Here is a 14,691-nt window from a genome sequence, read left to right on the forward strand (position 1 = left end):
AAGAAAACATAAGAGGTTCCTTATAAGGGTTTCCATGATCTGGGCCAACCCGTGTTTGTTTTCATTCCTTCAGCTGCTCACCGGGTGTGAACACCTGGCCAGGGCGGTGCCTAAGAGCACAGTCGGCCGCCTGGGTTGGGGACTTGGTCTTCCAGGTGGCTTTGGGCAGATCACTTAACCTCGCCGAGCCTCAAGTTTCCTCACCTGAGCAATGGAGCTGTTCTGAGGATTCCTTTATGTAAAGCATTTGGCACAGTGAACGCTGAGTAATTCTCAGCCACAGTTGATAACACTGTGTTGTGTAACTGAAATTTGCGAAGACGGTACAACTTAAATGCTCTCGCCAAACATACACGTGTATACATGTAGCGAGCTGATGGATGAGCTGATGGATCCCTCCCCGGAGGGGAGGAGTCCTGTCGCAACGTATACATGTATCACAGCATCGTGACGTACGCTTTAAACATCTTATAGGGGCGCCTGGTTAAGCGGCTTCAGTCGGTTAAGCGGCCGACTTCGGCTCAGGTCATGATCTCAAGGTCCGTGAGTTCGAGCCCCGCATCGGGCTCTGTGCTGACAGCTCAGAGCCTGGAGCCTGTTTCGGATTCTGTGTCTCCCTCTTTCTGACCCTCCCCCGTTCATGCTCTGTCTCTCTCTGTCTCAAAAATAAATAAACGTTAAAAAAAAAAATTTAAAAAAAAACAGTGTAATTTTGTTACTTACACTTCAATAAAGCAGAAATGTTTCTCAAAACAATTTGAAGGGATTAAAAAATGTCTATAAGCAACACTAATGAGGAGGAGGAGGAGGAGGAGGAGGAGGAGGAGGAGGAGGAAAGCTACCACATCTTATATCCATTAACCTGTTTTATCCTCACAGTAATCCCGTGAGGTTGGTACTACCCGAATCCCCACTTTGAGAAGACGACGAAATGGAGGCACAGAGAGGTTAAACAACATGCCTGTGGTCACGCAGCTTGTGTGTGGCAAAGCTGGAGCTTGAACGCAGCAGCCTGGCTCCCGAGCTCACATCCTTACCCACCCGGCGAAGGCCTGTGGGTGTCAGCTGTGGTCATGATTGCCACCATTACATACCAGGGACAGTGCTGAGGACAGAAATGCATAGGATGTGGTCCGTGCCCTCCTGTGGCCCCTGGTCTAGCTGAGGGACAGACAGTCAAGCATCCGGTTTCAGTGCTACGTGAGAGGCACTGAGACGTGGCCTAAGTACAGCAGGGTCCCATTTCACGGTGGGGTGGGGTGCGGGGGAGACAGAGGACAAGGACAGCTCTACTTTCCACCTACCAATGGCAGAGATCCTAGGGGTTACAGCCTGAGGGAAGGATAGGAAACACCTGCAGAAACCCCCCTGGACAACCCCCGCCTGGCTTTGCCGTGTGCGCCTGAGTGGGTAACTGGGGTTGGGGAAAATGCTCCAAGCCTAAGGAAAGCTTGCAAACTTGCCCCAGGATGCCCAGGACATCTGGGGGCGGAAGGGTGCCAGGCCCCGGGGCATCTGGAGTGGGGGCTTGGCCATGCTCCACACTATGGCCTCAGGTGTGGTCTGGGGGAACCCCATGTGGGGCAGAGATGACAAGTCCCATCAAGCAGCCAGGCAGGCCATACTGTGCCACAAGGGTGGGGACACTGTCGGCCACCTGCTCCGTTCACCAAGCTGGTTTCTCCAGTAAACTTCCAGTTTTCTGGGAACAGCAAGTTGCCATTCATCACCAGGAAAATGCAGGGGGCGGGGGTGGGGGGTGTGCAGACTGTCCCTGAGCTGGCAGGAAGGGTGGGGCTGATCTGGATGGAGAGTCATCTCTGTTATCTGCCCTCTGTCCACCATCATGGAAGCCCCAGGGACCAGCCAGGCCCAAGGCCTTCCTTGCAAGCCACTGTGCCCTGGGCCCGTCACACTCTCCGTGAGGCTTGCAAGTGATTTCTCCACAATGCTCAGTCCCGAGCCAGAGGGGACAAAGCGCTGGCCCGGGGGTGAGACGCCACTGCTCACGCTGGCCGTCAGGAGAGAAATCCACACCCCAGGGCCACTCTGGGCCTCTGTTCTCCACGCCACAATCAGGAGACCCCTCTCTGTCCTCTTCCGGTGTGAGGAGGACTGCCTGGGAAGGGGTCAGAGAGATCCACAGGGCTCTCTGGAGGACACTGGAAGACAGAGGCAAGGTTGCCCCTTCACTCCTGCAAGCAGTGATGGGGTAGGAAAGGGCGCGGGCAAGGCTGGCACAGCTGGGTTCCAGGCCCAGGCTGGGGTCTCCTCTGAACTCAGGAACCTCCTCTCCCCACCCCTCCAGGGCGTTTCTGTGATGGCTCCTTCCCAAGGGCAGGGAAGGTGCCCTGGGGCTTCTCTGGCCCCTGAAGATGCATCCAGGCCCATCCCCCATCGGAGGATGCCTTTCTCTCAGAGCGCCCAGCCCAGCCGGAGGGCTGCCGCTAGCGAAGGGAACTCTTCCCTGACTTTACTCACACTCAAGACCTGCCCTTCCTTCTCAACCATTCAGGTCCTCAGCCTCCACTCTGGGGGACCCAGGCCAGGCCTCCACACCTCCCTGGGCTAATTACTGCACCAGCCCCTGCGCCCCACTGCTGCCAAGCTGGCCTTTTCTAAACCCCAGAGCAGATAAATCCAAATCTGGTGTGGTGCCCAGGACCTTCAAGGTCTGGCCTCTGCACCTGCAATCCAGCTGCACGGAGTCCCTCACAGGTCCCAGTGAGCAACACTCCCGCCCTTCTCCACATCTCAGGCCCCCTTAAGCCAGGAAACCTAGGCCATCCCTCCCTCTTTCTTCTCCTTGGTTCTTTTGCAAAATCCCAGTTCACTATGTACATGCTGTTTGCATTGAGGCAACTCTTTTCCTGCGTGTAAGGACAGAGCTCTGGAAGCAGAGCCTAACGGTACTGACTGCGGTGGGATTGGAGGAGTGATCCGAACTTCCTGCTTAATTCTTTTATACTGTTTGAGTACTGACCAACTTTGTTAAAAAAAAAAAAAAAAAATATATATATATATATATATATATATATTTTTTTTTTTCTTAAAAGAGCAGAATGCTACAAATCCTCAGCTCAGATGCCATCCCCTCTCTGGGAACTTTCTTGGCCCTTTGGCTGTCACAAAGCTGGGTCCAGGTGCTTTCCCTCACAGCACAAGCCATGCTGACCCTGGGCCATCTGTCTGCCTGTGCCCTTCCCCAGACTCTGAGCCCCTCATGGGGCCCTCACCACAACTCCAGAAGGTTGCATGAGCACAGGGATTACTGGCCCATTTTATAAACAAGAAGGATGAGGCTCAGAGAAGTGAAGCAACCTCTTTGAGTCATACAGCAAGTCTGAGGCCGGGCAGAGTCTGCTCCTGAGCTCTTTCCCCTGCCCCACGTTGCTTCTATTGGCGTGGCCTTGTTCTCTTGAAGGCTGGTAGGCTGCACAGTAGGTATGCGGTGCTGCTACCCAAGGATGGGAACAACAAGGCCAGAGAGAAAGAGGCAGGGCCGCCCAGCAGGTCAGCCCAGACAGGTCAGTAAGGCCGATGACCAAACAATCTGAGCAGGGTGCGGACAGGCAAGGCCAGTGCCTGGGACGCACCCTGCAGGCACCTGGTCTGTTCAGGTCTGTGGAAGATCCCCTTGACTGGGGTGGGTGACAACAGGGAGATTTTACCACCCTGGTCGGGGGGTCTGGAGGGCAGATTCTCTGGAGCCCTGAGGCCTAGAATCTCAGAAAGGAGGGCAGTGAGTGAAGACCCAGGCACCCAGCTGATGATTGAGACAGGCAAGGCCTCCCCGGGAAGCAGCCTGCTAGGGTCCCTCATGGTGACACCCAGGGGGCTTTCTGGTCCCGTGGAGACCAGGGCTCAGCTGGCTGCTCTGGGAGCCTATGAGGAGCCAGCCTCTCCCCTGCAGCAGCTCGCTCCTTGAGATCCCCAGAGGTCTGTACTGGCACTGCCCGGGCCCCAAGCAGCCAGGCAGAATTGGCCCTGGGAGATCAGTAGCCAGGACCAAGGAGCTGCAACCTATCAGAGAGGTGGTCTCTGGGCCAGCCCAGGGAGGAACTGTGGTTGGGGGCGGGGAGGAGGGGGACTGTGAACTGCTCCGAGTCCCCAGAAACCCAGCAACAAAGCCCAACTGGACAGTAGGCACCAGCTCCCCCACCAGCACAGCCCCAAGAAGGCCGCAGCCTGGGCTAGGAGGCGTTCACGATGGGCACAGGAAGGCCCTAAGCTCATACTCAAGCACAGCATCACCTCTCAATCCTAAGCAGGCCCCCGAGCGCTGGGGGCCCAGAAGCTTCTTCAAGGGCATCCTGAGGGTCCCACCCTAACCTTGCCCTCTTCTGAGGATTCTGGGAGGGATGCCATGCCAGACGGCAGCAGAGCAGCCACGAATGGGGGACTGGGGGGGGGGGGGCAGGACAACAATGTCCAGCCTTCTGACAACATGCCCCCCTTCCCTCCTTGCACGCCCCGGAGCTCTCTCTGTTCTTCCCTCGTATGGGGCCTTCATTCAGGGCCTGAGCGCACCGTTCCTTCCATCTGTAACACTCTTTCCTGAGTCTTCCCCTTTCTAACTCTGACTCATTCTCCAAGGCTCATCTTGTATGTACATTCCTCCAGGAAGTCTTCCGGGCTCTGCCCTCCTCCACTCCGGATTAGAGGGCTCACCTCTGTACTTCCAGGCATCCTGCCTCCCTTCTAGCTCCCTCTAGGCTGTTGTAGCAGCTCTACAGGCTGTTGTAGCTCTAGGCTTACTCATCTGCCTTCCCTGTGAGAGGGTAGGACCGGGTCTACCTTGCTCAGTGTGGAGCTCACAAAGCTGGCTCAGTGCTGAGCACTTGGTATGTTCTCAGTAAATAACTGTTAGATGAACGAGTAAATGAATGAATACATGAACAAATAAAAACCACTCCCAAAGCTTGCGGTAATTTCCCCAACCTAGTGGGAAGGTGATTTCTGCTCGGCCCTGGCATTTTTCCTAAGGGGGCGTCTTGGGCGGGCACTAGCTGCATGCGTGTGTGTGTGTGTGGTGTCCGGGACGCTCACCTCTTGCTCAGCTCCTTCAGGGCCCCACTTCGGCACAGGCCCAGGTAATCCCCCAGAAGCTTCAGCTGCTCCCGTCTCCTCCGGACGAGGCGCATCTGCTCCACATGCTCGTACAGCGAGGCATTCACCAGCTGCAGGTTGATGAGGGGCTGGGCCCGGATCTGCGTCAGGAACTTCAGAGCCTGCCGGCAGATCTGGGACACCACCAGACGGCAGACGGTGGCGGTTGGGGGGCGGGGACAGAATGGCCGTTCGGTGAGCATCTCTGCGACAGGCACGGTATTACCCACCCACTCACCCGCCCTGCCACCACCGTCCAAGGGAAGCGGTGCCATCTTCATTATACAGATGAGGAAACGGAGGACCAGAGATGAAGTGACCGGGCCTAGGTCCACAGCTCATAAAAGTCAAGATCTGAACCCAGTTGCCCTAACTCCCAAACCTACTCTCCCTCCCAGGCACTAGCTGCGGTCCCTCCCCGGCCACGTTGGGTCAATGCCCCTCTCCCCCTGGGCCTACAGATCCTTCCCACTATTTCCTGTCTTCCCAGCCCCCATTTTCCTGCCTAACAGAAACAGGCACTGCCCCAGCGCCGACTCAGGAACCAGGTGACTGTCTGAGTCAGGCTCCAGCCACAGGAAACTACAGATCAGACACAGCTTAACAAGGTTTCCTGAGCGCCCCCGCCCCAAGCTCTGGCCAGCAGCACCAACCAGGGCTCCCCCAAGTCCCCGGGTGGAGGGGAGCGATCAATCCCAGCCTCTCCCACTGACAGGGTGTTACAGGTTCTACCTTCGGCCCTGACCCTAATGCCAAAGCCGGTTACTGAGCGCCTACTATTTGCCCGACGGCGGGCTGCGGATCTCAACCATATCCTTTCTTCGGGCTGATGACAATTCAATGGGGGAGGTGTCACCACCCCCATTTTACAGATGAGTAAATGGAGGCTCAGAGAAGCTAAAGTGGCTTATCCAATCTACCTGCAGAAAGCAGAGCCCGGGTCTAAACTGAGGTGTTGTCTCTGCACACTTGGCTGCCTCATTAACTACCAAGAAGCTTCTCTCCCCTTCAGTCTCCTCCTTGGTGTAATAAGAAGGCCGGAGGATCTGAGATGGTCTCCACCATCAACTACCATGCAGTGGTGAGGAGTCAGGCTTTCAAGTCAGAATTGAATTCGAATCCTGGCTCTACCACTGCCTACCAGTAGGACCTTGTGACACTTATTTAACCTCTGTGACTCAGTTTCCTTGTCTATAAAGTGGGGAAAAGAAAAGCATCTCTTACGGAATTATTTGAGTTTAGGTTAAAATAATAATAATAATAATAATAATAATAATAATGCAGGGGCACCTGGGTGGCTCAGTCGGTTAAGCGTCCGACTTCGGCTCAGGTCATGATCTCCAGGTTCGTGAGTTCGAGCCCTGCGTTGGGCTTTGTGCTGACAGCTCAGAGCCTGGAGTCTGTTTCAGATTCTGTGTCTCCCTCTCTCCCAGTCCCTCCCCCCTTTGTGTGTGTTCTCTCTCTCTCTCTCTCAAAAATAAAGAGATAAACTTAAAAAATATTAAAAAATTAAAACAGTAATAATGTAAGCTCCTGGCACCTAGCATATCCTCAGTAATGGGAGCTGCCTTCAGACCCTGAGCGCCTGCGCAGCCCAGCTGTCCCCCGAAGCGTTAGGAATGTACCAGGGCCCTCAGGAGACTGTCACACTGGGGGCTTGGGAGCCTCTGGCCCCCTGTCACCCAGCCCCACTGCTATCTCTTGCCTCCCACAGCAACAGACAACTCCTCTTCCCACTTCCTAGTGCCCTGAGGTGACAGCCATCGAGCCAACAAGCAGCCCAGCAGCAAAGCCCTGGTGACTGCTCAGACTGCTCTTCTCCGTCCTGGCCTAGCCCTTCCCACGACAGCTTTAGGCCTTGGGCGAGGCTCAGATGAAATAATACACAGGAATGTGTGCTGAAAGCTGCCAAGTGCTGCGGACGGACGGGCAGGAGCTTCCTGCTCCCCAGGGACTGCTCTTGTCCTGTGGGCTTGCCGGAGACAGTCAAGAGAGCAGCCCCAGTCCCGGGCTGACGTCCTGCCAAGTGCCAGCCAGGCCTCGGACAAGTGGGTCAGCGGTGGTAACAGCGAACAATAAGGCCCTCAACCCGTGAGCCAGCCACTTTGTATTTCGAATTCTCCCGTTCTTGCGTAGGCCAGGGATCTTTGAGAGAGCAAGAATGAGCACTGGGTATTTCCTGATCTCAGCTATGCCGAGAAAAGTACCGTAATTTTCTAGCTGGAAACAAATATACAGAAAAGGCTGACTGCTCCAAGGGGAAGTACAGCCAGTTGGCCAGCCCACCCATGCATCCACCCGTCCATCGGTCCACATCCATCTACCCATCCCTCCATCCACATCCATTCACCCAACCATCCGTCTACATCCACCCGCCAACCCAGCCACCCATCTATCTATTCACAACTATCTACCCACCCATCCCCCATCCATCTAGAAATATAATCTATCCTAACTATCTTTCCTTATCTATTCTTCCTCTCCCTCTCTTTCTCTCTCTCTAGTTGCTGGTGCCTTAAACAGTTTTGTCCGTGGCCATGGGAGCTGCAGAGAACCACCCTCAGACCTCCACCTGAGGAACGAGGCAGGCACTGACAGAGTTCTGCCCAGGGGCTACAGACCAGCAGCACAGTTTTCTCTTGGTTGGCCCTCCCACCATCATGGGGCCTGAACCAGTGACCCTAAATTCCCTAGAGCCAAACTCCTCCACACAAAGAGCAGCAACAAAGGGGAGCGACCATTCCTTTGTCACTCCTCAGCCCTGTGTGGCCACGACTGGTTGGGCCCAAGGCTTACCGGGCGCTTGGTGAGGTCCCAGTTGTGGATGATCCTGGCCGGAATCACCGAGCCATCGTCCTGGTGGCAGATGTCGCAGTAATAGAGGCCAGAGAAGGCACAAAGCTTGGGTCGTACAAACGAGAAGCCAATCTGCCGGGAGCAGCCTGGGGAGAGGGACGGCAGGAGAGTGAGCAGTGGCGGGGCCAGAGTCTGGGGACAACGCAGAAGCTCCTAGGCAGAAGGACCTGCTATTCAAGGAAGGGGCAGACATAAAAGGAGGACACAAAGATCAAACAACCGACACTCACATGCCCACCGCTGAGAAACAACCCCATTACTTAGTCTTTACGACAAAACACCGTTAACAATTATTGCTGTCATTTTGCAGCCGAAGCAGTCGGTGCACAGAGAGGTCAGGAGACCTGCCCAGTCACAGGACGATTAAGTGGCAGAGCCGGTAATCGGATTTGGGTTGGGTTGGTGTTAGAGCCCACATCCTCTTCTACCTAGCTGCCTGTGTTCAATGTTCCCACTGCTTGCTCACCAATGCCAACCTCCCGTAGGCCCACCCCTCCACTGGGGCCCAGAAACGGAAGCAACCGAGTCAGCGCCTCAGCAAGCAGGGTAGGAGCTGGGGACATGGGGCCGGCCGACAGGCAGGGAGTAGGTGGGGAGGCCAACCGGAGGCAGGACCGTCTGGACACTGCCTGGTGCCAGCTTGGAGTCAGACAGGCTGGACATCTCAGGACAGTGGTGCAGGGTCCGGCTTCAGCTCCTCTGCTGGAGATCCCTCCACAGCGGCGGGCGGTGAGAGTCAGAGTGGGGCTCAGATCCTGAGCACATGCTTGCCTCCCACAGGGCCAGGGGAAAGAGGCCCTCTGGTCTTGGGACGAGAAGGGCTGGCTCTTCTGCCTAATAGCTGCCTCATCCTAACCTTCGCTGAGGTTTTACAAGGTTCCATTTCAGTATCTATAAAATTCAGCTGCTCCTTGCTCTCCTGTGGGGGTGATGACCAAGTTTAAATGAGATGAGGCTTTGAAAGTGCCCTGTGAACCATGAAATACAGCCAGATGCCGGCGGTGGGCATCCACCCGGCCACAAAGCCATGCCTGCAGCAGGAAGGAAGCCCAAGCCCGCAGATTCAGTCTCGGCCTGAGGGCTGGCGGGTGAGAGGCACAGTGAGAGCCGCCCCCTGCCAGCATTCACACCCACTGGGGGACCCTCCTCACCAGCCCTGGGGGGCCTGGCCTCCTCCCCGAGCCCAACACCCACAGGCGGAAAGTGCACAGCGTGAGTGTTAGGGGTTGGCAGGTGTGAGGAGGGAGTGAGCAGGGACTTAAAAATGTCTTCTGCAGGAAGAAAACCGCAGACCACTTCCTTCCGGATGCCCGAAGCAGACTTTCCCTCCGGTCCCACGGGCTCCAGCCAACAGGATGGTCCTCAAACCACCTGCAGCCGCGTCTCCTGCTAGGGCACCCTGCGGCAGGGCAAAGTCCTCACAGTCCCCCTGGAGAACCGAAGGTGATGGAAACAGGGGTCTGGGTCGGGGAGAAGAGCTAAAAATGGAACGTGAGCCATGGAATATCTCACAGCCTTGAAAAGCAATGGGGTGGAGAGGCCCTGCGGGGACACGGCCAGAGCGAGCCTCTAGGACCGTCAAGGTCCTCATCTGGCTTCACCACAGGACAGGTTATTGTTAGCACTAAGTTAAATAATCCAAATAAAGCAGCTGGCCCGGTGGTCCCACACAGAAGAATCAGACTTGAGGACAGTAATGATACGGCAGATGTACTGACGTAGAATAATATCCATAATACATTCCTCAGTAGAACAAAACCAAGTTGCAGAACAATATATACAGCTGTGCTGGCCCATACGGTGGCCACAAGCCACAGGCGCCCATTTCAATTTAAATACCTTTAAGTTAAACTGAAAATTTGGTTCCTTAGTCACACTAGCCACATTTGAAGTCCTCAGGGGCCACAGGTGGCTTGTAGTTACCATATTAGACAGCACAGATCTAGGATATTTTCACCATCGGAGAATGTTCTATTGCACAGCATTCAGTAGGATGAGCCCATTTTTGTTAAGCGAAAAAGACTGTGTGCACTTGCAAAAGCATGCAGAAGTATCTGGAAGGGTGCCGTGCCCCTGCTCCAAAAGAATCCAATGATAGGGTGATATAATAATGAAGGGGGCGGAGAGCACAGCCCCCTGGATGGAGCTCCCTGAGCAGAGACAGCAGCACCCGGCAGAGCTGTGCACCCACAGGTCCCAACCCTCGGCAGGGCTGCTGGCCTCGGTGGGTGCTGGGGAGGAGCAGAGGCTACGTCTGCTGCAACATCCCAGGGGTGGCATGGGGGCGCTCGTGGAGAGCCAGGAAAGGGCAGAGAGCCTAAATCGGGAGCCCCACCCGAGGCAGAGTGAGGCGGGCAGGCTGGGGGTGGCGGGACAGCAAGGGGGCACCTGCACAGAAGCAGCCCTGGGAGTCGAGGCCTTTCTCCGTGGGGATGGCCACGAGGTACCGCAGCAGGAAGCCGTTCTCCCGCGTGGCGAACTTCAGCACCTCCTGACAGTTTTCGTCCAGACTCCCGCCCAGTGTCACCGCCTCCTCGGCCGTCTCCAAGTAGGACGCCAGGACCTTGCGCACCAGCTCCCTCCACCGGGCGGCCTCCTCAGCATTCCCGGCCTGCAGCTTCAGGACGGCCTTGGCCGTGATGATTTTGAAGAAGGATGGGCCCCCGAGGCTCGTGTCTGGCAGGATGTCTCGGATGGTCTCGACTCCGTGGCTGTCACTTAACATTTTCTCGCTGTTTCTCACTCGGAAGCACTTCAGAGACTCCAAGGATAGGGAAAAAATATAGGGCATCCAGGTCCTGTCCGTGTACAGGTACAGAAGGGATTCTTTAATAGCGTCTGGCTCGGGAACTTGGGCGGAGGACCAACAGAACTGCGTGCCCTGGAGAGTCTCGGGCTCAGTGGGTGGGTCCGGGTGGGAGGGGAGGCCACCCCGGGGGGCGTCTGGGGGGTCCTCGGGCTGCTCCGGGTACTGGATGTTCACCCACTCATCCTCCTGCTGGGGCCGGCACTTCTGTAGGGCCTCCCGCACCCGGTCCAGCCAGTCCTCGGCTTCGTCCTGGGAGGAGGCCCGCAGGGCCAGCTTCCTGCCAGAGAAGACCAGCTCGAAGCGGCCGTCGCCGTGGGCTGGCCCCACGGCCTCGCAGCGCAGCAGGGAGCAGTTCTCCACGCAGGTGCGTTCCTCGGTGTTCAGGCAGAGGCGGAACTCCAGAGGGGAGAGCTCGCAGAAGAGTTCCTTCCAGATGCCCATCGCCCCCCGCCGCTCCACGGTGCCCAGCTTCATGAGACCCCGGAACGGGTTGGACAGCCCTGGGGGCAGAAAGAGGCACTTTAGACGGCGGGCCAAGCCTCTGCCTCCCGAGGCCCGGCAGCGGGTGGGGACAGGGGCTGCCGCGAGAACGCTTTAGGAGTGCCTTCGTCCCATCCGCACCCTCAGCTGTTGACCTTGTTCCTGAATTTTACTGAGGAAAAAAAAAAAAAGGACTAAAAACATTACCTCCACAGAGCCCTCACTATGGCATCTGTACCCACACTCAGACTTCCCCCTTGCCACCGGGGATGAACTTCCGGCTCAGTCTGAGGCCAACTCCCCCGTCTGCACAGGGGACCCCTCCCCACCGCCCACTCAAGGACAGGGACGTCTCTCCAGCAGCCCCCCCCCCCCGCCCCCCACCGTGTCACTGCTTTCTCCCTTCCCTCCTGGCTCGTTCCCACCAGCACACAAACACGCTGTTACTTCTGCCATCTTTAAAAATCGCTTTCTTGATGGCACTCACATCTCTAATTACCACCCTGTTCCTCTGTCCCCTTTACAGAAAACCTCGAGGAGGTGTCACACCTGTCTCTGGTTCCCCTGCTCCCGTTCCATCTTGAATCTGCTCCAGTCAGGTTTTTGTCCCCTCCTTCCACTGAAACGGCACTTGGGAAGCCCCATGCCCTCCTTGTCACCAAATCCCAAGGCTAATCCTTGGTGCCAATCTGGCCTGACCCATCAGTATCTCAGGACACAGCTGAGACCCTCCTGCCCTCATGAGACACTTCCCTCACACGGCTGCTGAGGGGCCACTCTGGGTACTCCTCCGCCACGACGGGCCACTCTTCTGTCCCCCGGGCTCACTCCTCCGCCTCTCCCTGACATCTCAACATTGGAGCACCCCAGAGCTCAGTCCTGGGTCCCCTTCTCCATTGACACCCACCTCCTACCTGATCGTGCCTACGCTCAGGGCTTGATGCCAACAGCTCCCCAGCGTTTATCTCCAGCCTGAACCTCGCCCTTGAACTTCAGGTTCAGATCTCCGCCTGCGCCATGTACGGCTGATATCTAATAGGCATCTCAAAATTGACATGCCCGAAAATCAATTCCTGCCCCTCCCACTGCAAACCAGCTTTTCTCCCAACATCCCTCATCTCATAAATGGCAAACTGCATCCTTCGAGCTGCTTGGGCTAAAAACCTTTCCTTTCTGTCACACACATACACACGCAGCCCATCAGCGAATCCTGCTGGCACATCCGGAACCCTCTGCTTCTCACCACCTCGACCGCTACCACACGGGCTCCGACGGCGGTCACCCCTGGCCTGGCTTGTGGCGAGAGCCTCCTGACTGGTCTCTCTCCCCTGAGGTCCTTCAACATACGAGCCAGGATGACTCCCCATTTAAAGGAAGTCAGATCACGTCCCTTTGCCCCAAACCCTGCAATGGCTGCCATCTCCCTCGGAGGGAAAGCTAACGTCCCTTCTGTGGCCCGCGAGGCCCTCCGTCACTCCGCCCTCATCTCTAACCACCCCCTTCCCATCTCCTTGGTTTCCTGGGCACGTGCCCATGGCAGGATCTTTGCATCTGTTCCCCTGCTGGAGCCACACAGGTCGGCCCGTGCCTTCCCGCCTCTCTCCCTGCACATCTCCTCAAATGTCACCTTCTCTGTGAGGGCTTCCTTGGCCACCCATATGAAATAGTACGCTTCCCCCCGTGGCACTCCCCAAGTTCTCCATAGCAATTATTATCACCAGTCCATACTATACATTTACTTGTTCATTCCCTTCTTCCCTGCCTCTTGCACTAGGATACAAGAAGTCTGTGAAGACAGGGACGTTGCTTTGCTTCCTGCTGTGTCCCCAGCACCCAGAACAGCCTGGCACAGCACAGATACTTAATAAATACCCGCTGAATGAGCGTGTGCCTGGACACCACACACCCCTCTATGCTCCCTGGTTCCTAGGGCTCTGCCAGCAACTGGGGGGTCCAAAGGACGCACAATTCTCTCTTCCGCAGCCTGAACTAGCCTTGGAGATTTCAGATAATTGTATAGGGTCTTCCTACCCTTCAGGGAACCTGACGGCCTAGGCATGAGGCACACTTTCTCTGGCATGGTTACACGGACTACAAGAAAAACCTAAAAGAAGCCAGTGTGGAGACCAGGGCTCTCCTGAGCTAGGAACCTGGCCGGAATCGTCTGCTGGGTCACGGCAAACAGAAAATGAAGTGAGAAAGAGACCGGCTCCAGGGCAGACTTTTCTGTTTGTGGGGGTTGTGGAGAAATTCGCTTATGGTTACTGAACGCTTTTTAGAATTGCACAGGGTGCGGAACTCGAGCTGGCCTCATTGTAAACGGCGCACAGAGGACGGCTAACAGATGGCAGAGCTGATACCCCCCCACCAGAGCTGTTAAACAAACCATCGAAGACAGAGGTCTCGGGAAGGGGCACTGAAACGCCTTCCGGAGGCAGGGTTTGCTCTGAGCTACAGGCAGAACCCAGAGTCGTGCATAGTCACACGACCTCGGGGGGAAAGTTTCAGTATTTCAATATATGAAACAGGTTTGGGGGCATGATACTGTGGAGCTCTCACGAGAAAATATAGCACTTTTCCTGAAATGCTTCCCTGAATTACTCAGCAAGGGTGTTCCTGATTACATTTTGGGAAGAGGTTTTGCTCGTGAGAATACACTACCCAACCGGTAATGGAAAAGAGGGCTCTGGCACTGCTCTCCGAAAGGCACTGTCCCCGCGGCAAGGTCACTGGAACCCTGCGGTCACCTACCCATCTGCCTGCGGTGCACCACCCTGAAGTTCTGGTGCTCCTGGGCCGCCGCTGCCCTGCTTGGCCGGCCTCCTGGGGAAGGCACGCAGGCTTGGTCTAAGGCCCCCGTGGAGTGGCTTTTCCTTGGCCCTTGAGAAAAGTGCCGGAGGAGCCCAGGCCTGGACTCCGGAGTCCCTCCGGAAGAAGCCACGGAGTGTTCTGAAGGGCTCTCTGCGGGCGGCTCCTGGGGAGGCCGGTAGAAGTCATCCTCTGAAATCCAGCTCCTGCTCTTCTAGTGGGAAGGGAGGGAAGACATAGGTGGTGGTTGAAGGTTTTTGTGTGTTTGTTTTGTTTTACAGACATCTTGATGGAGACACAATTCACCGATCATCAAAGGAACCCATTTAGAGCGCACGACTGAATAGTTTCAGTGTATTCACGGAGTTGTGCAACCAGCACCACGAACTTCAGAACATTTTCGCTCCTCCAGAAAGAAACCCCGTGCTCGGGAGCGGTCAGTTCCCATTTCCCCTCAACCGCTCCAGTTCTAGGCCACCACTAATCTACTTCCTGTTTCTAGAGATCTGTCCCTTCTGTTTACATAAACAGAATCTTCATTTATGGTTTGTCTTTTTATTCATTTGTATGTATATTTATTTTGGGGTGTGTGTGGGGGAGACAGCATGAGCAGGGGAGGGGGACAGACA

The 14,691-nt window shown here is 56.0% G+C and overlaps 1 protein-coding gene across 4 annotated transcripts in view; it reads right to left on the reverse strand.

Annotated features, from left to right (window-relative positions):
* PLEKHM1 (pleckstrin homology and RUN domain containing M1) overlaps window positions 1-14,691 on the reverse strand; it is a 39,900-nt gene that overhangs the window by 3,861 nt on the left and 21,348 nt on the right. For 2 of the 4 annotated variants that reach the window (XR_008294380.1, XM_053212636.1), the window contains exons 5-8: window positions 14,006-14,276; window positions 10,354-11,274; window positions 7,906-8,051; window positions 5,050-5,243 (exon numbers count right to left, since the gene is read on the reverse strand). Coding sequence is in view for 1 of the 4 variants with exons in the window: in XM_053212636.1 (XP_053068611.1) it covers window positions 5,050-5,243; window positions 7,906-8,051; window positions 10,354-11,274; window positions 14,006-14,276 (1,532 nt within the window). In the remaining 3 variants the exon portion in view is untranslated. Of the gene's footprint in view, window positions 1-81; window positions 2,163-5,049; window positions 5,244-7,905; window positions 8,052-10,353; window positions 11,275-14,005; window positions 14,277-14,691 lie in introns of all 4 variants that reach the window. The other 2 variants (XR_008294379.1, XR_008294378.1) reach the window with 2 other exon arrangements.

This window comes from Acinonyx jubatus, chromosome E1, assembly GCF_027475565.1.
Source record: "Acinonyx jubatus isolate Ajub_Pintada_27869175 chromosome E1, VMU_Ajub_asm_v1.0, whole genome shotgun sequence".
Taxonomy (NCBI): Eukaryota; Metazoa; Chordata; class Mammalia; order Carnivora; family Felidae; genus Acinonyx; species Acinonyx jubatus.